The following is a 22969-nucleotide window of genomic DNA, read 5'->3' as shown; positions in this document are numbered from 1 at the left end:
CGAGACTCATGCGGGACACGACGGCGAAGACGAAGTTTTTTGTTTCCTCTCCTGAGAGCGACAGAAAAAACACGAGTCAAGAAACGACGTAAACGACGTCGCACGTCTCAGGTTTGGTAACGGGATCGTCAACGACGCACAACACTGTGAATCCTTCGTTTTAGTGACTCGTTCATGTTTGCTTTACTTTACGTTTTGGTCTCGTTCAGGGAATCACAAACAGATTTGCAGAATATTTATGTGAATGTGTTTTTAAATGACGTGCATAAAATGAACTTTTAATTCTTTTACAAAACAAAATGTCTCGGAGATGATTTCTTTAGCGAGTCTTTCAGTCACACGGACCCCGGTGGAACGGCGGTTTCCGCGGCAACGCTGCGCTGAAGAGACGAGACGGATCCGTCAAACTGTCAGGAATCACATTTACGCCCGTCAGCGCTCAGGAGTCTGACAGCGGAGACAGTGACGGACGAGCTAACGCCGCCGCGTCTGAGCAGCAGCAGCAGCAGACTCCATTTACACCTGACGGACAGAGGGATGACGGATGGATGAATGGATGGATGGGTTGATACGGTTAAACGACACCTCGTGTATTTACTGGCCATTCGCAGCTAGCGGTTACAGCTACCTCATTGATTTGGAACGCGTGGTCACAAGGCGTCCAAAGGTTCTCCGTTACCTTCTAATCGTAAAAATTCTGTTTTTGGACGAGCATAATCGGTCAAAGTCTTAACTGGCCAAAAAGTCGTCCAGTTGAGATTTTGACCGATTACGCTCGTCCAAAAACGAGCATAATCGTTTTTGGATCGCAGTCCGTTGTCGGGTTTATCGACGATAGTTTCACATCGGTCGAGCTAAATCTGATTATAGAAGGACAGACGTTAACGTCAACAAAAAGACGTTATGTCGTTGTCGTCTTGTGATCGGGTTTATCTTGAGCTCTTTCTTAATCGAACGCTAGTCCGTTTCCTCGGAAAGTCCGGTTCGTGTTTTTGGGGAGGTGTGAACACGCAACCGAACTCTACAAACGTAGTTCTCGGTTCGCTTGGAGCGAACCAAATGCAGGATTACAGCACACGTAGAACTAAATGAAAAACCCAAGACCGATGGATTTAACACCAGGCTCGTTTACAGAAACAATTTCCATATAATATTATACCTTTAACATTAGTCTTTTTTTTGGTACGGTGGCCTCGAGAGTTCAAAATACATCCGAAATAAGACATGAAATTACACAACAAATACTCATCTAGCTAATTTTTGTACTCAAACCGACGAGTAGCGACTTCATATTTTTAATTTTAAAGATATTTTTTACATATTCACTTGCGTTTAGAGTATTTTCATTGGCAGCAGTTGAGTTGAGTTGAGCTCTCAGGGCCACCGTAGATCTGAGGAAGAAGCCAATCTCTCAAAGAAAGACAAAAAAAAAGAAAAGCGGAGGTCGGACGTTGAGGCCGCAATTCATACTTAATCCAACTTAATCATCTTAGATTAGATAGAGCTCCACGCGCAGCTACAGACTCGCACAAACGTCTACTCACTCGTTTCTGAAAGTGAGCTCGACGACCTCCTTCTTTCCGTCTCGGTATCGTCAAACACGGGCGAGGACGTCGTCTGTGACCAGCTGAAACACCTGAGAAAACACAAGGCTTTGTTATGTCGCTGCTCGAAGCGTGGACTTGTTTATCTCACCCCAGACTCTGCAGCTTTCACCTCCTCACATCCTCACATTTCTTACTCCCCCGAGGACACGAGCATCAGCAGCAGCAGCAGCAGCAGCAGCATCAGCAGCAGCAGCAGCAGCACAGGTGAGAGGGCAGGATTCTCCATATCCCCGCGATAATCCGATGTGAAGGCATTTCTGTCACAGGGAACGAAGGCGTCTCTGACGCTCAGAAGCAATACTGTGTTCGATGGCTGCTGATGCTGCTGCTGCTGCTGCTGCTGCTGCTGCTGCTGCTGCTGCTGCTGCTGCTGCTGAATGTTCCATTTCAACGACCTCGCTCTGTGTTTGATAGATTTGTTCTTGCAAAACCAGGTAAACACGGAGGGGGAGACCGAGCGTAAACGTCTATTTTTGCATATTTGTGCCAAAATATTGTCAGAATTCTGAGAATTTATCATCGTGTACCGTCACTTCCTGCCGCGACCGTCTCCAGTAAACTGTCGGACAAAGACGTTAACTGCGCTAACCGCTAAGAACAACCGCTAAAAGACAATGTAAACATATTAAATCTATATCGTATACGTTTAAACAGTTAATGTTAACCTTAAAAAAAAGGTCCTAAGTTTCCCCTGAACAAAAACTTTTGTTCAAAAGTTTAATTGAAAAAAAGTTTAATTGTTTAATTTTTGGCGGGAAGTTCTAAGTGCAGGCGCAGGGTTAAGCGTTAGCGGTTGTTACTTCAGCTAATAGCTGTCTCCTTTTAAGCACCTCTTTCTGCGTGTTGCTATGTTGATTTGCTAGTTAGCAAACAAGGCTAAAATGATAAAAGATAACCTAAACTTAACTGCTAGCCTAGCTTCTTTTGACATTCAAAAAACACCTTTAAAAACATGGCGTACTCACTTCATTGTCGTGATTGTAAACACGAAGCAGCCATTACCTAAGTCTCCTGTTTCCAGTGTTTCTGCTATGCTAAGCTAACGGATTTCCCAATGTGCAAAACGTTTGTTCTCATTTGTCTGGCAACATTTGCTCATACAGTAAATGCAATATTTCCTATTTGAAAATATAGAAAAATACTGTGAAAATAATGAATAAGTGAAGTAAATCAGAACTCCACTTAGCATAGCTGTGTTTTAACCAGGGATTCGGTGAAAACTACACCTACAGGCTAACAACAGCATGGAAAATGAGTCGTGTGGGGAAAAATAACAGTAATTTCCTTACTGTTGTGTTGGGGATATTGAATAAAACACTGAGGTAAAGGCGTCTCAGAGCAGAAAAGTGTACATTTACATTCACAGCAGCTGCTGCTGCAGAACAGAGTCCAGGTGAAGATTGATTTAAACAGCAGATAATTGGTCCACGGAGGGTTTGAAAAATACAGGATACGGACGTTTTACCTGCGGCCGTGTGAATCCAGATCCTTTTTTCTTTCTTTCTTTCTTTAAATTCAATGCAATGAACTGTTGTCAAGTGAGGTGAAAGAGTTTTCGAGATGTCTGTGAAGAACGTTGAAGGCCGAGCGGCGACTGAACAAACAGTAAAACAGAGAATGTTTCTTTTTGTGTTTTCTTTCATACGCTGTTTTGCACATGGTCGAATGGAGAATGTTTGCTCTGAATGTTTGGACAAAACCAACCGAGCCCTGGTCAACAACGTCTTAATAAAGGAGCGTTCACTGTGAGACGGCGCCTCCTGTCTGTCACTGTCTGCACTCATACAGAGCTGAACACATGTACTAGAGCAGCACTCCAACAGCATTGGTAATGATCAAAATCACTTAATACACCAGTGTTTAGAAGCTCTTTAAACAAAAATTATAACATTTTTAATACACAAATACAATTACTATTGTTATGAATTAATTTTCAAATGATTATTTCTTGATGAAGATGTCAAATTAGAGTTATTTACCTGCATTCCTGAAGGGAAAAAAAGCATATAAAAAGGTTTGTTTTTAAGACTACAATATACATACTTATGTCTACGTTTCATATTTGTGCCAAAATATTGTCAGAAGTTCTTATATTTGGAGAATGTATTTAGCACTTCCTGCCCAACTATTTCCAGTAAACAAAGATTCCGAGATGTTTAGCACCTTTTTCATCTTAGGTCGTGTCGAATCCCTCAGCGCTAACCGCTAAAAACAACTGCTAAAAGACAATATAAACATATTGCATCTATATCAGACGTTTTAACAGCTAATGTTAATGTTAAAAAGTCACAAGTTTCCCTGAACAAAAACCAAGCAGAAGTAAAGGAGCTAGCTTAAATTTTTGGCGGGAAGTTGTAAGTGATTAGCAGGGTAAAGCGTTAGCTTGCGGTTGTTCATTTTGGAGAAAGCTAAGCTAAGCTAAGCTAAGCTGCTTCTTGCATATTTTGGGAACACTTTTATTTTATTAAGAGGTTGTTTTTTTTTGTGAGATTAACGACAACACAGAGCTACAGCGAGCAGCTGCTTAAATTAGCTTCGCATAACTTCATCCCGCCATACAAAAATTGAGAAAACATCATTATTTGATTACGTATATATGAACAGGTGTTTCTGTACTGTAATAAAATCTGGGTTTTTCAAGGATTACCTGTTCATTTTCAGTCGACTCCAGCGTTGAACGATGGCGTCCATCCTCCAGGTTTCTTCTTCTCCAGAGTAAAAGGTGCAGGGAAGTTAATCAGGAAGCTGAAGACGTGAGGAAACTGCTGCTCTGGAATGATGTCTCCTCTCCACCTGTTTATAAACTCGTAAAAAAGCATCAGATATATCGACATATCGGTCGATGTCCGTGGATTTAAAGGGCCGCTCACAGAAACTGAGTCACCTTACGTCCAGCGGATTTGCGTCAAACTTTCAGAAACGGAAAATTTGTCGCTGCAGATTCGCTGACATTTAAATGAAGTGTGTAAAATACCTGCTTAAATAAAGGACTAAAGAGCAGATGTGAGGGAAGACGACGGGAACAGAAGCGACAGAGACTGTGATGAGAAAAAGATGAGACAAAGGAGGAATTGAAGAAAGAGGGAAGAGGAGGTCGGAGATTAAATGGATGGAGATGAAAAGAGGGGAAGAGTCAGGAGAAATCATTTATTACATGAAAGTAGTCGGCAGACGCAGGACCGTCGTGAATTCATCTCCTCGGTTTTTCATCTCCTCCATATCTGCTCTGTGTAAACAAAGAACCAATCATTCAAGTTCAATTTACTGGAAAGAAAGAAGCAAAGAGCCAACCGTCCGTCACGTAGCATTCTGCTCGCGCTATAATCACGTCGTCAGCGGTCCAGGTTCAATTCTGCCCGAGACGAACGCTTTATTTTAAACGGATTCTAAAGGAAATCGGGAAAAAACGCTGCATTAAAATAATGATAACGGCAGATTCAGACGCACGGAAGTGTCGTGTAGAAGGTCGAATAATTCTCCTCTGGGGAATCTCCACAGCGGATCACATGATAGCGATGGGAATATCTGATTTGGATGACGGTCCTGACACAACCGTGCCGTTGATACAGACTCAGGACCAGCAGTAAGAGAACACTGGACGTAGCTGTGGTCAATTTAAATCGTCCAATTAGCCCAATGAATGGGGAGCAATGGGATTCGGGTACGTTTGCTCAAAGGTACCCCAGGCCTTTCTTGAAATGTCACTGAGATATCGGAGACATCGGAGGTCCGGAATAACGTCCTCTACACAAACTCGTTTACATAATGGTAAAAAATTATCTGATATATTCCGTCTGTCAAGTTTTGCGACATATCGGTCGATCTCCGTGGATTTAAAGTTGAATCCAGCAGCGGTTCCATTCATTGCTGCCACAGGTTTGCCTGCCAACATGGCGCTTCATAGAAAATGAGTCACGTAAGTCATCGTCGGGAGATAGGGGGATAGGCGTCTCCGCTGCCCCCTGCTGGCTGTTAGTGGAAAACCAGCCTTGCGAGATTAAAGCCGGAGTCCTCAGAATCAGGAGTTGTCGCCAAGTCTTGGCTCCGTCGTATGTGAGAAAAGGGAACTGCCATGAACGCGCTTACGGACATGACGTTGATCCAACAGGAAGTGGGCCATTTAAAACAGGAAGTGCACTGTAACGTTGCCATACATTTACAGATCTGCACAAAACTTTGTACGGGAGACTAGGGAACTGGCAGGTGAGGTGATTTTTTTGTAATATAAGGATGGATGGATGTTTATGGTGTCGTACACATATATACTCCCAAACTGCAGGTGGAGCTACGTAGAGAGAAAGATGAAAAAGTGACCAGAAAGCCTTTCTTCAATCCGCTCCTGAAACTTCCACTCAGTAAACTGCTGCTGCCGTAAAAGACCTTTTCAATTAGCGCTGTGATTGGCCGCGGCGCTCCGGGGGCGAGAAGCCATCGTCCTCTCAAAAAGAAGATATTCACATTCGTTCTTTTCCGCTTGGTTTTGAAGTGGAAAGTGGAAAAAAAGAGGGCGGGAAGAGTCCTTTAAAGCCGAGTTTCCACACCAAGGCTCCTCCTCATCTTCATGTTCTCAGTTACAGGTGCTGAAGAAGTGTTAAACAAATACATTAAAAAAATAAATGTCTTCTTTTTGTCCACAAACCTAAAGTGAAAGTAAAGCAGAGAAACCAGACGATCGTCACATTTATGAAGCTGGAAAAATCCCAGAGTTTCTTCTGTTGTCTGAACACGTCGGCCGACATTAAATAGGTTAAAGAGACTCCGGTCTTCGGCTGAATGTAAAAGTAAATTAACCCCAGCGGAGATTTAGCGCCTTCCCATCGGCCTCCGTCTCATTTGTATCAATTAGGCAGCGAGCGAGATCACTCAGAGCGCTGACGTGGCAAATGTCGGAGAGCGTTAGCGCTTCAGGGAACGTAAAGAAGAAGAAGAAGAAGAAAAGGTGAGCAGCGTCGACCCTCAGGGCTCCAAGGTCCTTCATTTATTCAGTCGTTTATGCGCTGACGCAAAGACGTGAACGTGTGAGTAAAGCAAAGGCAAACGAGTTTTACGCTCAGTAAATATGTGAGAAAACGAGACAACATTGGATTTGATGAGGCAAGGACGTCTTCAGAAGAAAGGGAGGACATATTCTGAACGGGAGGACTTTTTAGAAAGGGAGGACATTTTCAGAAGGTGAGGACGTTTTCAAAAAGTGAGGACGTTTTCTGAAGGTGAGGACTTTTTAGAAAGGGAGGACATTTTCTGAAAGTAAGGACTTTTGTAGAAGGTGAGGACATTTTCAGAAGGTGAGGACTTTTTCAAAAGGTGAGGACATTTTCAGAAGGTGAGGACTTTTTCCAGAAGGTGAGGACATTTTCCAAAGGTGAGGACATTTTCTGAAGGGGAGTACTTTTGTAGAAGGTGAGGACTTTTTCGAAAGGGCAGGACATTTTCAGAAGGGGAGGACATTTTCAGAAAGGTGACAACTTTTTCCAGAAGGTGAGGACATTTACAGAATGTGAGGACTTTTACAGAAGGTGAGGACATTTTCAGAAGGTGAGGACATTTGACTCAAAAACAGAGAGCAGAGTAAAAACAAATGTGACAAAGAGACGTTGTTTTGGCATTAAAACACATGTGGCCACATTTAATGTTCTATAATCTGAGGAATGGAAATAAAAGAGATTATAATCTGTTTGAAGTCACAATTGAGTAACACTTCAAGTCATTTAAATCTGACTTGTTTCCTTTTTTTTTTTTTAACTGTCCATCTTTGTGATTTTTATCAATTTAACAACTCCTTAATTTAAGAAAAAATCGATTAATAAACAGGTCAAATGGAAGTTGGTCTTTCTTTGGATAGCTACACAAACACAACGTTTTTGTGCGTGAAACAAATGTGCATTTTCACGAAAAAAAACAAACCTCCTTCACACGAGATTTCTGTTAAACATTTTTGTCATAAACACCGACGACAAAAGCGGCACGGACGACGGACGGCGCGTTCACTTCCTGTTAGCGACGCAGACGTAGCTCGTCCTTTATTTTACATACATCTTACACTATAGTACATGCAGAGTCTCTGTGGTTAAACTGTGAATCAGTGTTTAAGTCCTAAAAATAAATGCATGCAAGGTTTGAATTAAAAAAAACAAAAACAAAAAACTATTAAATATACAGAAATTGCTGATTTAGTAAATATTTCAAAAACGTAAAAACACATAAAAAACTGTTTTTTATAATAAAATAAAAGTTTTAAAGACGACGACGACGACGACGACACCGTGACAGAAGAAGAAGAAAAGGTCCCACATGAAGACAGTAACTCAATCTGAAATTGTGTTTTGTTGATTTGTGCGCTACAGGAAAAAAACATGGTTGACATGTTAGTTTTCCTCCAGTTGTTCGTTTGTATTGTTTTTTTTTACTATGAATAAAGATGAAAAACAAACATCCTTTTTTTCTACATGATTTGGTCTGAAGGTTAAACTCAAGGGCGTTTTTTTGTTGTTGTTTATTTTCTCCAAATCGACGCCGGTTAGTGAGGTAGTTCGACTATTCCCACTGCGATTATATTAAATCCGTGAAAGTTAAAATGATAAAGTACCGTTCAATTTCTGTCGAAGGAATCTCCTTCGTAAAGGAATTACTTTGCTTTTACATCTCGTAGTCACGCTAACACGTTTAACGATAGCATGAAATCTCGATGGACTTGAGAAATGTGAGTATTCTTTTCCGAAAGAATCTCCTTCGTAAAGGAATTACTTAGCGGTTTATCATAGTCACGCTAACACGTTTAGCGATTGCGCGAAATCTCGATGGACTTGGGAAATGCGAGTATTCTTTTCCGAAAGAATCGACTTCGTAACGTAATTACTTGGCGGTTTATCATAGTCACGCTAACACGTTTAACGATTACGCAAAATCTCGACTGACTTGAGAAATGCGAGTATTATTTTCCGAAAGAATCTCCTTCGTTAAGGACTTACTTAGCTTTTTTTTATCATAGTCACGCTAACACGTTTAACGATAGCATGAAATCTCGATGGACTTGAGAAATGCGAGTATTCTTTTCCGAAAGAATCTTTCATAAAGGAATTACTTAGCGGTTTATCATAGTCGCGCTAACACGTTTACCGATTACGCAAAATCTCGATGGACTTGAGAAATGTGAGTATCCTTTTCCGAAACAATCTCCTTCATAAAGGAATTACTTCGTTTTTTTTTTTTTTATCGTAGTCACGCTAACTCGTTTAACGATTGCACGAAATCCCTTGGACTTGAGAAATGCGAGTACAGTGGCGAGAGATCATGAAACAACGATAAAAATGATAAAAATGCATCCTAAAATGGCCGCCAAGCGTATCCAACGGCAGCGAGTCGGAGACTAAAAACATTAAAATGTGTCCGAGAATTGTTCGTGAGTGTCCCCGGGTGAGTCAGTCCCACCTGCCAGAGAGTCACTGCACCAGGTACGACGAGGACGCCTCGCCGTATTTGAGCGCGTTGCGGGCGACGATCTGCTCGATGGCGACGTACGTCCCCGCGAGGAAGCCGACCAGCCCCACCACGCTGATGGCCACGTTCTTGACGGTCACCAGCGGCGACAGGCCCTCGCCGTGGAAGGCCACGAGCTGCAGCAGCGGCGGGAAGATCAGCGCCAGGAAACTGCTGCTGACCGAGCCCACCAACGAGATGACCAGGTCCAGCTCCGGGATCAGGACGGCGAGGCCACCTGGTGGACGAAAAGAAAACAGAGAGAGGGGCACGGTGAGAGGCATCGGGATCTAGATTCTGTTTGATTCTGGTTTGTTCTGTGTTTAAAGTCGAGTTTAATAGAATTGTCAGTGTTTAAAGTTGGGTTTGATAGAATTGATGGTGTTTAAAGTCGGGTTTAATAGAAATGTTGGTGTTTAAAGTCGGGTTTGAAAGAATTAAATGTGTTTAAATTCGGGTTTGATTGAATTGTCAATGTTTAAAGTCGGGTTTCATAGAATTGTCAGTGTTTTAAGTTGGGTTTGATAGAAATGTTGGTGTTTAATGTCGGGTTTAATGGAAATGTTGGTGTTTAAAGTTAGGTTTAATAGAAATGTTGGTGTTTAGAATTGTTGGTGATGTTGGTTTGATAGAATTGTTGGTGTTTAAAGTCAGGTTTAATGGAAATGGTGTTTAAAGTCGGGTTTGATAGAATTGTCTGTGTTTAAAGTCAGGCTTAATGGAAATGTTGGTGTTTAAAGTTAGGTTTAAGAGAAATGTATGTGTTTAAAGTTGGGTTTAAAAGAAATGTTGGTGTTTAAAGTTGGGTTTAAGAGAAATGTATGTGTTTAAAGTTGGGTTTAAAAGAAATGTTGGTGTTTAAAGTTGGGTTTAATAGAAATGTTGGTGTTTAAAGTTGGGTTTAATAGAAATGTTGGTGTTTAAAGTTGGGTTTAAGAGAAATGTTGGTGTTTAAAGTTGGGTTTAATAGGATTGTTGGTGTTTAAAGTTGGCTTAAAGAGAATTGTTGGTGTATTAAGTCAGGATTTTAATTTTGTAGGAAAGATTTTACCTGAAAAACAAAAACCACGACCTGATAAAAAGCGATTAAGCCTGAGCGTGCGAGGTCATCGAGGCGATGGACGACTTTAAAAACCCGTGCACTCGGTGACCCTCACTCATGTTACAGCCGATTCCTTTTCATGTCGGTGATTTACTATTTCAATCATTCTCCACCTCCCGTCACCCACCTGTCACACCCGAGCGATCGCGTGTGATGGAACAGCGAGGACGAGGAAAGCGAGTGTCGACGAAGTGGAGCGGACAATTTTTCATCTTTCTTCAGTGGAAGGAAATTCTGAAGCGCGTTAGATAAAAGGACGGAGGAGGAGGAGGAGGTTTAAAAGAGCCGGAAAACAGCGGAATACAGTGAATCACAGTTGGAGAATAAAGGGAGACGTAAAAGAGACGGATAAGGCCACAGAGATGGCAATTTGATGGGAAGAGCACGAGGAGGAGAGAGTAACAGTGATGGTGAGAAATAAAGCTGTGATTGAGGAGCCTGTTTTTCACATGTTAGAACTGGTGACTGTGCAGCTGAAGCCGCCAGGGACAAGAGTCACCTTCACTTGTTTCTTCTCCATGGATATAAACTGTGTGAGGCAGCTGTGATTGGATAAAAACCAGCGTTTGTCTCAGCTGAGGGGAGCTTTATTTCTGTATTCGCTGACAACGAAACGGATGGGTTATGAAGTAAAGCAAGTGACGGTTCCTCACTGGCCAAACGGCGTCACGATCGATATTAATGTGACAGTTGAAGCTGCCATGTTTGACGTTGGACTACAAGTCAGGTCATCGTGGTCTGAGAGGGTGTTAAACTTAAACTTAAACCGGTTCCTCACATTGAGAAAATCTTGAAAATGGCTCATCATGAAAGGTTTGACCTGAATACCATTCAAAAGTTTGAGGTCACTTAGAAATGTACTTATTTTTTGAAGGAAAGGCACTTTTTTCCAATGAATATAACATTAAATACACTCTATACATTAAGACTATTCTAGCTGCAAACGTCTGTTTTTTAATAGAATATGTATAGAGGCCCATTTCCAGTGTTCTAATGGTACATTGTGTTTGCTAACGGCGTTAGAAGGCTATTGGACGAGTAGAAAACCCTTGAAAATCCTTGTGCAATAATGTTATTTGCTAGTTTCGCTGCTTCTTTGACAAAGGGGAAACATTATTATTTGGAATAAAAATCATTGTTTCTAATCTTGTCAATATCCCGACTAGGGCTGTCAAACGTTAACGCGTCAACGGCGTATAACGGCGTCAACGCACGACGCGTTTCCACGACGACTGACCGGAAAAAGACGCGAGTGACGTCACGTTTACGTGACTCCGGATTGTTAAAAGGAGTCTGTAAAGTGACGCTAAACTTTAAAAACGGAGGCACGCATACGCAGTAACACAGGTACGCTAACGTTATTTGTAGCGCTGCTCTTTTGGTTTAATAAACAGACAGCTGTAGGCGCGCTAACGGCACTAAAAGGAGCTAATGCAGCTAACGGAGCTCACTGGTAAGGGTGCCTGGACTCCGGTGTCGTGGCACGTCATGCGTATCTTTTGCCGCTCAGTCGTCATGGAAACGTGTCATGCGTTAACCTATTGCACAGCACTAGACTTGACTATATTTTCTATTCATTTTGCAACTCTTTTGATGAATAAAAGTCTGACTTTTAATGGAAAAAATTGTACAGGTGAGCCCAAACCTTTGAATGGTAGTGATCATTAAATACACATTACCGTTCAAAGGTTTGGACGTAAACCCTAACCCTTAGTTTTAGGGTGGTGAGTTCAGTATCAATAAGAGTGGATGTCACTAAGCAGTAAGTAGTGTATCAGTGTTTGTTCTGATCAAACCCTGACACCCGTGTGTGGTTTGATTTACTACAAACAGAGCCAGAGCGAGCGGAGAGGACGTGTCGGACACCTGTAACGACCGGCTGATGAAACGCTCTGTGAACCGCAATCAATCTCTTTCCCGCCGCGCGCTCACTTAAGTCAATCAAAGGTTGAGCAAGGTTGAGCTTTAATGTGACAGGAAACGCGAGAGGGAGCCTCGCCGCCGCACTCCCTGGGAGTAAACCCCTCTTCACCTCTGGGGAAACTCCCCCCGCTATTGAAGGGTGCTCTTCAAACTGCATCCGAGGCATCAAACAAGGAAGGTGTTAGCGGAGGAGCGCGAGCGCTGAGCTTTCATAGCAAATGAACCACGAGGGCTTGAGCTAAAAGCCCCGGACGGCAGAATGTGCGCGATCAGGCTTCTTCAAAGGGCCGAGGACGGAACGCGGAGAGCACACTGATTCTGAGTCTCCGACTGTCAAAAACAAAGGCAACGTGTTGGAAAAAGAAAGACAATACTGAGCTCTGCTCAGCTATCAGAACCTGATCGGAATGCCAGAGAGCTCTTCACACGGCCAGGCGCTCCTTCAGAGAACCACAGAGATGGTGAAGAGGTAGAAAAATGTGAGGGAAATCACGACGACGGTTGATGACGGTTTGATCATGCTAACTTAAATTTAGAGTGCTTTCTGCAATCCACGCAGTGTGCGACGCCAAGGTCAGACGAACGCATCAGAGTTTTAAGTGTTTGTGAAACGGCAAAAGCCATGAAAACGCTCACTGAATATTCATCTCGATTATAGGAGAGTTCACAGCAGATCCTGGTCCTACGTTCACGTACTCTGCGAGCAATTAGGCGCATTTGTATTGGTTGATATTTACTGTGTTGAACGTCAGCGTTTAATACAAACCCAATTTTAACGTTGCTGTGTCTGGCTCCATGTGGCGTAGTGAAACCACACAAGACAACGGTTTCTTCTCTGCAGACGTTTCGCACACAGCTCCGAGTGTCCACACACAATAATCCCGTTCAATCCAATTTTGATAAATACAAGTTACGTGACCCGATAGTGACCTGAACTAGAACGCTATCAGATGGCCTGCAAAACAAACCAAAGAAGAAGAAGTGTGGCTGGACAGGAGGATTATTTTCAGCTTTTTACGACGGCGTATTAAGGCCAAGTATGAAGAAGAAAAAAAACAATTACAGACCGAGGGAGCGGGGTAATATTTCGAGAAAAAAGTTGCAGATTTACGAGATTAACAGTGGCAAATCTAAGAGAAAATAAATTTGCAGATTTTACGAGATTAATAGTGGCAAATCTACGAGAAAATAAATTATTTTCTTTCTTTTTTTGTCTTGTGGTTTTATTTTGAAAAACGAATGATACACAGATGATACAAGGATGACTTCATCCGGAGAATCTCAGCGCTGATTGGCCATCACGTCATTGCGTTTTTGTCGCCAAAGTTAAACATTTTTAACGTGATTGACGCGATGACCACGATTTGACGCACAAGTATCGTGCAAGTTCCGCATCTGGGCATCTGGGGCAAAATAAAATCAACCAGAAGAAGAAAACGAAAAAAGTAGGAAGTTTGTGAACCTAAAAATAAAATTTTCTCTCCGCTGGGAGAAACAGCTGGGTGGAGTCAAAACACGGAAGCAGGGACTGCACTGAGGAGGCATCAAAGACCGGAACAGATCATCCACAGTCAACTGGGACGTACCAAACACTGCCTTCACCTTGCCGCGAGCAAACACCACAGAGGAAGAAACCACAGGACCCGGTAGCCTCCAGCTCCTGCAACTGGAGGCCAACGTTCATCTGTTGCACCCAGAGCTGCCTGAGCTGCAGCTCATTAAAGACGAGGGGAAGCTCGGTCTTCCCACGACGCCTTCACCGAGCCCAACAAGGCGTCAAGGTCTGCATCGTATGCTAATGTTAATTAGCGAGGAGCGCAGCTGATCAGCGTGGAGCCGGGAACAACTTCCACCAACACTCTGGAATAAAAACAATCAGAGCGACGCTGACGTTATATCAACGTCTGAGGCCACAGCAGAGCGGGAGCTCACCCCAGCTCTGACAACCTCTCCCCTCAGGAAACACCGGCCTAAACACAACAAATTAGAAAAGGTCAGGGATTCACCAAAGTCGTGACCAGCAACGGGGATCCCAACACGTCACGCTCCGTGGTCAGTTTATCCAGAAGACGAGTCACGACCGTTTAATGAGCGTCACAACCTCTGATCTGCGTCTCTGGAGGTCAACGCTTCATCTAAAGAAGATCCCGTGAGGCTTAAAATCAAACTATGGACATTTTACACCAAAAGAACAGTTTATGTAAACGTAGGACATAGATGATGATGCTTGCTGTAAGTAAGGGTGGATTCATCAGTTTGAAGAGCTGTCAGGACTGACTTTAAAAGGTCTACAGATTTAGGGCTATAAGAGCCGCTAATCCTCATATTTTAACATTACGTTTCCCAATTTATCAACCCTTCAGACATCCTTTTCCACCTAACACTAACCCTAACCCTTGCACTAGTCTAAAGAAAAATATCTGCAATTTTAGCAGACAGGGACACTGGAGCTGCTGCTGCCTCTTGTGGTGAATGTGTGTCACTTAGGTAAATGACACATTTGAACTCGCTGATCTTCTCCATGGAATTGGGTGCAGGGAGGCAGAGGTTGACAAAGTGACACAACCTTCAGTTTCCCGTGAGAAAAAGGCTGTCAAATGGCAAGAATCTGCTGTGAAAGTGTTCTCACAATACCGTAGACCAGAGCCATGAGTAGATTTTAGCTTTTAGCTTTTGTAAGTGGACTAAAGTAATGTTTTAATCCCTGGGGTTCCAATGAGCGATCGATTATTATGAACGAATTCTCCTATTTTTCAGCTTCTTAAATCCTGTAGTTCTTTGCTCCATTAAAACAAAGAAACCATTCAAACTCAAACCAAGACATTTGAGAACATCACCGTTAATCTCACGCTGAGCTATAGCTACATCACAATAGTTTTCATTTAAATTCTATCTAGTCTTTATTCGTGTCTTTACCTCGTAGCTTTAACCTTGTAGCATTTAATTGGAAGTGAAATTAAAGTGGAACGACTTTGCAAGAGGAGAACATTTCACTGAGGTGATTATTTCTCCTCTTGTATACGTCCTGTAAAAACCAAGCCCTTGCTAAGGGCTAAATGTCTCTAACAAAGAACTTGTGTCATTTCCCTGGACGAGGCTTGTGGGATGAATCGCTGGAGTTCAGAGGTGGTTAAGTGCGGCATATTTGTCAGTCTGAGCTGACAAAACTATAAACCACGGCGCTGAAAAGAAAAGGTTATAAACCTCTGAAACACGGTGATTTACATTTTTCCAGATAGAGCGTAATTATTGCCGGCAATAAAATACCAGTGACCTCAGCAGTCATTATCTCTAATGATAATTAACTTGGCAGCAAATGAGCCTCCTCTGCCATTTTGTCTAAAATGACAAAAAAAAAAAAAAAACGCCTCATTTCCCTCATGAGTTCAAAAAAGGTGGACGGTTCTGGGTTCATGCATCGGAAAAAGTTCCGAATTCTGAATTCAGAGTTTCTGGAAGGAAGTGGCAACGGTCAATCGTTCTTTCACAACCTTGGAAACATGCCGGATGGATTGGGTAAAAGCGATACTGGCTCCAGAGGTCCTTGGTCATAGCGGGATCCAAACCAGTGACCATCTCACTGTGAGGCCCTGGTCAATAAGGCTTAAAGAATAAATAAAATGCCTCGTTTTCTCACACCAAACTAAAACTATTTTAATTGAAAGACAGCGAAATGATTCAAAACAAGTTCTCCGTTTACGTTTGAACAAAAATGTCTCCTGAGGGTTAAAGTACAACTAAAATCCAAGCCTTGGATTAAGCATATAAACACAAGATGGCAGGCAAAACTTCAGCGAGTTCTCTCCTGGTTCTCTAAAGCTGAGCGTAGGCAGTGGAAGTTAAAGAAAAAAACACAAGGATTTTCATAAAAACGAATCCTCCTAAACGAGTGTTTCTGGTCGGAGTGATCCGTCCTCTCTAATCTATTCCTTCTCCATCCTACAACCAACGCAAATGGAGAGGATTTCTTGGGAGGCCAAAATTGATTTATTCCAGCCCTGGGGATAAATTGTGAGAGCAATCAAACGGCTTTTTCGCCAGGCGGAAACAGGATGTGCCTCGATCACATTCACCAATTCAATTAATGGTAACTGATGGTTGTTGAAGACTTACAAAAAATAATAATCAGGTAGCACAAGCTGTCGTTATAACGCTCTCCAAGGAAAACAGTGAGTTTGTATTCCTCAGATTAGGAGGTAATCTGAGTTTCATTTTGAGCCACAACTAACGTTCATTTTCGTAATCGCTTAATCTGTCGATTATTTTCTCGATTAATCGATGAATCGTTTGGTCCATAAAGAAAAAATGTTTCAAATCAGTGTTTGTCAAACCTGGAAATGATGATGTTCTCCAATGTCTTTGTTTTTGTCCACAAACCAAAATGATTCAGTTTTAATGATTTCTTAAAGAAACCGAGAAAATATTCACATTTAAGAAGCTAAAACAATCAAATCTGGTTTTAATCATGAAAAATGCTTGACGATTAATTTAGTAACCGATTAATCAATTAATTGTTTCAGCTCTTGTTTCATTTGACCTGTATTTAGCTCACTGGGATTTAAAAATCAGTGTTTTCAGGGTAAATATGTTCACTAATCTATTATAAACCACAGCTTTGTAATCACTTTTTGAAAGTTAATAAAACTGCGACACTTGGTCACGCAGACTTTCTGGCTTTCTTTGGAAAGAGGAGTTTAAAGACACACACACATATACGTTAACCCCAGTTTCCCCCGAGGCCGGCGACATGCCAGTCAATCTCTAGAAAATAAATAACGTGCATCTCGAGGAAAAATGGAACGCAGGTGAGCGAGCGATCACGGTTTTAAGATTACGAGGACAAGCGCGTCGATCTGGGGAAGTTTCGCCGGGGAAAAAAAACAAACAATCGCGGGTCATTCGCCGACTTTGATGGAAAAAGGTGACGTCGACAAAGGCCGCGAAGACGTCCGGAAAAAATCGCAAACGAGGGATTCGACTCCGGGTGAAAAGAGGACAAACTATACACAGCAGACGTAATGAGCTGCCATTCTGTCTTTGTTGTGCGGCAGGTGGAAATGTCATTATAGACCTTTTTAGTCTGTCATTTCTGTTGGTGGACATGTGACATTTCATTGTGTGATACCTTCATACATATATATATATATATATATATATATATATATATATATATATATATATATATACATATATATATATATATACATATATATATATATATATATGTATATATATATATATACAGTATATATGTGATATATATGTATATATATATATATATATATATATATATATATATATACATATATATATACATATATATATATATATATATGTACATATATATATACATATATATATATATATATATATGTACATATATATATATATATATATATATATGTACATATATATATATATATATATATATGTATGGGCGGAGTGCAGCGTTCATGACGGACACTGTGAAATGCAAAGGAAATAAAAGATAAAAGTCAGGGACAGGGTGAGGATGACCTTCACCGTCCAGTGGGAGTTCCCCGTTAAAGACCTCAGGCTGACCCGTCTTCATCACACAGTCTTTTCTTGTCGTGAGCTAGCATTAATTATTAAAGCTAGCATTTTTCAGGCTCAAAAGACCACAAAAAAAAAGGTCATCATCTGAAGTCGTAAATGTGATTTGTGGCTGCACTTTCTCTTGTAAAAGTGACGATTTAGAAAGTAAATTCAGACTTTTTAATTTGCCTGTAACAGATAAATATCATCACATCATCATCGTAGAACAACTCATTGATTATTGACTGATTTTGATGATCGACTCGTCGTCGTCATCATCTCAGGCTTTTCATCTTTTTCCAGGTTTGGGAAACAACAAATCAAACACTGTCATTCACTGTGAAGAAGATTTCAGATAACAGCTTTGGGAATCTAGTCATGGCTGCTTCACACGAGGGTGAAAATGCTTTTTCAAAAAAGTTTTTGCGACGTGATGTATTCTGTATTCATGCAGTTTATCGTTTCTTTTGTTTTAATATATCTTTGGACACATCACGGTCTTATCTTGGACTCACTGCTCAGAAAGCAAAGGCCACACGGACGTAAAGGTGAACGTGGTGCATGTTTCTCAAAGGGTAAAAAACAAAACAAGAATGACAGCCCTGAAGTTGGACAACATGCAGCACGCACCCCCCCCCCCACAGTGGCACGCCACCTTTGAGCCACAGGTCTCCAGGACGAAGTAAAGAAGACTCACGCGATCGTCGCCACGTCCTCTCTCGTTCCCATCAACGAGCCGCTCAGATCCAGCCTGTGGCAAAGTGACTCAGACAAAGGAAGCACTTTCAGAGAGGAAATGAAACGAAAGAGACGGAGCCGCCAATATCGCTGCGATGCAGGACTGGAACGACGCAGGGAATACGTTCCACGGTCTATTACGCAGCCACTATGGGAGCACGGGTATAGAAATATGTGGGGTACTATGGAGAGAAATAAGCTGCCTGGAGGTGTCCCGTTCATATCCATTTTTGTTTCAAAGATATACAGTATGTGCAGGAAGTTCTGCACAAATCACACAGCTCCCTCTGCTGGACAACTCGTCATTTACTTAAAAAATGTCTGACGTCATTTATTTTGTTAAGTTAAGGTCTTTGTACACTTTGGACGCGATGCAAATATACGGGACGAAAGTCGGATAAATCCGAATTATCCGTGTAGTCTAAGCGTATAGTCTAAGTGTGTAGTCTAAGTGTGTAGTCTAAGGGTGTAGTCTAAGTGTGTAGTCTAAGTGTGTAGTCTATGCATGTAGTCTAACTGTGTAGCCTAAGCATGTAGTCTCAGCGTGTAGTCTAACTGTGTAGTCTAAGCATGTAGTCTCAGGGTTTTGTCTCAGTGTGGAGTCTAAGCGTGTAGTCTAACTGTGTAGTCTAACTGTGTAGTCTAAGCATATAGTCTCAGCGTGTAGTCTCAGTGTGTAGTCTAAGCGTGTAGTCTAAGGGTGTAGTCTAAGCGTATAGTCTAAGGGTGTAGTCTAACTATGTAGTCTAAGCATGTAGTCTATGCATGTAGTCTGACTGTGTAGCCTAAGCATGTAGTCTCAGGGTTTAGTCTCAGTGTGGAGTCTAAGCATATAGTCTCAGTGTGTAGTCTCAGTGTGTAGTCTCAGTGTGTAGTCTAAGCGTGTAGTCTAAGTGTGTAGTCTAACTATGTAGTCTAAGCATGTAGTCTATGCATGTAGTCTAACTGTATAGCCTACGCATGTAGTCTCAGCGTTTAGTCTCAGTGTGTAGTATATTCTCATACGAAGTTTGACGTCTTCTTGAAACAAACAGCCACAATCCAAGCATGTCTCATTTGATGTGGTCGTCCACAGACATCGGGTTGGACTCAAGAGCCTAAACCCCGCCTACCAGGTAAAGATACTGTTCCCAGATGAAACGCAAGCCTGACCCAGGGCTTTACCATTCCAAACTGTACCGTACTGTACTAAACCTAGAGCCTAACCAAACTGTCAGAGTCTAAGATTAAAGCACTCAAACACTCAAATAATAATAATAATAGAACTGTTTAAGACAACTGAAAGCCTTGGCCTTGAGGACATCCTCATTAAACCCTGCAAAATAATGTTAATCTGGAAAGAAACAAAAGCCAAGCTTCTCAGCATATACGTACAACTGCCACTCAGAGACTCTGTAATCCCCACAGTGATGGAAAGCGTAAGCAATTACAATACAGTTCACTTCAAAAGAAATCTCTCTGCATTGAAATGAACTGACCTTTCGAGTGAGACTATAAGTCACATAGCACAGTATAGAAGAGAGGGAGAGTTTGCTCAAGGCTGTCCTCTCTTTTAACTCTTATCCCACTGACGGGGGGGAGGAAAAAACTGATGAACATCAAGGTTTGTGGGAAATGGAAAAATTTAGGGACATCAGTCACGACTGCACTTCCTGTGGCATTTCCCCATCATTTCAAAGGCATTTGAAAATGGTTAAAGAGTGATTAAATAAGTGATTTACATTTTTTGCCTATTTCTTTACTTTCACATTTCTTCTTACAGTAGACATTTCTGAGATTAAATATTCTTCTGTTGGAATAATACACAACTCCTTATATGGACATACTGGGCGGGGGGGGGGGGATTCACATCTTCAGGCTTTACAAAATGTGATTGTAATTGTGCAGAAGTCAGTTTATATTTTGTTTTTGTTGATAGAAAAGAGCCAAGCGAAATTTGAACTGTGGGATGTATTTCCACATTTCACAAATTCAATTTGATGTAAACAAGTGTTAATATACTTGGTGAAAATGGGGAAAAAATATATCATTTCGAGCAAACAAACTAGGGTTTGATGAAGAAGGGCAGCCCAGTTACAGCTTTTCCCTCCAGACAATTATGATCCAACGTCTGCTCTCGATTCAAAGACTAAACCTCTTCTCTACAAGATTTAATCAACACGTGCGCCGATGATGCACTTTTTCTTTTTTTGAATTTCGTCCATTTCCATTTGGTCTCTGGACTAAAAATTACTCTCCCGCTCATTGATATGTTTACAGGAGCGGAAACGCGATTAAGCGGAACCCAATTCCTCGTCTTATTCATCCAAACGTGCATCAGTGTCTGTTCTTGTTGCAGCACACACACACACACACACACACACTCAGCACCGGTGAGACCAGAGGCTGCTTTGCAAATGACCCGCGGGCATGAAGTGGCCGCATGTATGCATATTTTCGCGTTTATTGGCTTATCAACATGCATGTGCGGAAACCTGCGCGGCGTAGCCGACGTCATCTGCATAAATTCTCTATAGGTTCCAATCACAGCTAATAAAGGAAATGAAGATCCTGGGGCTAACAAGGGCCGTCCGTGGTCCTGTAACTCAATAACTCGGCCGTGACTCGCGATATTATTCCATACGAAACGGTGTGAACGGAATGGCAATGAAGTGAAGCTGGACCTTTTCCTCGCCGCGAATAAGATTTACATATTTTCCACTTAATTGTTTATTAGGCGCCAGGATTGACAATATCCGTATTATCAGCCGTTTGAAATCGCTAATTGCTGTTTCCCAGGCCTTTAGGAGACAGGTACGTGTTAACATTGAAGACATCTGCTTTTTCCTTGCGCGTTTAATTGCTACAATCTCGATTAATCGAGCCTTAATTAAGACAGTGGCTTCTCGGTTACACTTAGAATAAAATCTGGAACTCGCAAATGTACTTTTGTAAGATTCCGTACAAATCTTAACCTGATGAGTTACAGTCTGCAAATACTGGTTATACTTTTAAATATAAGCTTTAAAAAAAAATCCTGATTCCTACGCCTATGAGCTCAGTTAGAGGGTCTAAGTGTGTAGTCTAAGCATGTAGTCCAAGTCTGTAGTCTAAGGGTGTAGTCTAAGCGTGTAGTCCAAGTCTGTAGTCTAAGGGTTTGGTCTAAGCGTGTAGTCTAAGCGTGTAGTCCAAGCGTGTAGTCCAAGTGTGTAGTCCAAGTCTGTAGTCTAAGGGTGTGGTCTAGGCATGTAGTTTAGGCGTACAGTCTAATTGTATAGTCTAAACTTGTAATCTAAGCCTGTAGTCTAAGCCTGTAGTCTATTCTCAATCCAAGCATTTTGATTTAAACCTATCTTTATGAGGACATTTTGTGTGGTCCTCGTGACTTTAAGGGGTTTTCTGAGAGTTATCTACTTAGTATACTTATTTATCTTTAAGTGTAATGTGGGGATAATTGTTTGTTTTCTTTATCTGCGATACTTTGGATTTTCGCTCTGTAATTTGGCTTTCAGAACACTGTTGTTTTGGATTTATGTCGCAATCCTACGGTTTATCACAATCAACATGGGTTAGGGTCAGGGTTACCTAGCATATCAGAGTAGTATCTAAGTAATATAGGAGGCCGTAACTCAAGTAACGGATGATAAAATCCAGACACAGACACAACACGATAGATTCCAAATGCTATTAAACTCTATCAACAGCAGACAACAGACCAACCAAAGTCTCTGTGTTTTTTTAAACTCTAGAATATTGGCTTGCCCATTTCAGTCTGATGAATGCATCGGGAGATTGTCTGGGTCTGGCAAACAGGACATTTGTCCGCCTGCTTGTGAATTATCTTCACCTTTTGCCTGCTGTGTTCCCAACTCATCACCTGGAAGTGGCTTGAGACTTTCTGTAAATTACCAGAGTTGTGGCTTTTTTTTGGACAGTTGCAGTCTCACAAACAGACCCTGGAGGGCAGTTTTTCGGAGAAAGCCCAAACTTGAGTGCAGATTTAGCTCGTCATGGTCCCGGTGGCCTCAGAGGAGACAAATCTTTGTGGCTTGTGGAGTGGAAACCCTATACTCCTCATAAAAATGGAGTTAGAGTGTTTGTATATCTGGCAGCGGGTCAAGCACATTTATTTGTCGGGCAGTGGACTCTGCCAAGTGTGGTCCTTGTGGCCAATTATTTATGGTCAGAAACTCTAAAAATGCAGCTCAACAGTGGAGTGTGTCCACTCTTTTGACCCTGGGATCAAATCAGTGCTTTCTGCTGATGGTATGATGTATTCCTCTTGGCTTCATCTGACCGTGGCCTTTAGCTGGTGCAGAAGTAATGTTTTTCAGACATGGAAAAGGATTCTGTTTTTGTCTGTCTGTTACAGTGATTCCTAACATTCAGAAGAATTCAGAAGTGTCTCAGTCCCATTGTTCTGTACCAATCAGAGATTCACCAGCGCGATCATTATCTGTGCTCTACCTTCAAGCCTTTTGATGCAACAACACCTGATGTATCTTAAGACGACGACAGTAGGAAATGAAGACATGAACCCGGGTTCTTTGTGTTCCCAATGCTCAGTTTAAACGGCTAAAAGGACTAA

The 22969-nt window shown here is 41.8% G+C and overlaps 1 protein-coding gene across 1 annotated transcript in view; it reads right to left on the bottom strand.

Annotated features, from left to right (window-relative positions):
• Positions 1-7243: 7243 nt before the first annotated feature.
• slc36a1 (solute carrier family 36 member 1) overlaps positions 7244-22969 on the bottom strand; it is a 33402-nt gene continuing 17676 nt past the window's right edge. Inside the window, exon 12 of the mRNA XM_083905814.1 lies at positions 7244-9321. Coding sequence (XP_083761940.1) covers positions 9047-9321 — 275 coding nt within the window. The 3' untranslated portion in view covers positions 7244-9046. The remainder of the gene's footprint in view (positions 9322-22969) is intronic.

Source organism: Microchirus variegatus, assembly GCF_963457635.1.
Source record: "Microchirus variegatus genome assembly, chromosome: 19".
Classification (NCBI taxonomy): Eukaryota; Metazoa; Chordata; class Actinopteri; order Pleuronectiformes; family Soleidae; genus Microchirus; species Microchirus variegatus.
The sequence above is the reverse complement of the archived record's forward strand: the minus strand, read 5'-3'. Positions and strand labels throughout refer to the sequence as shown.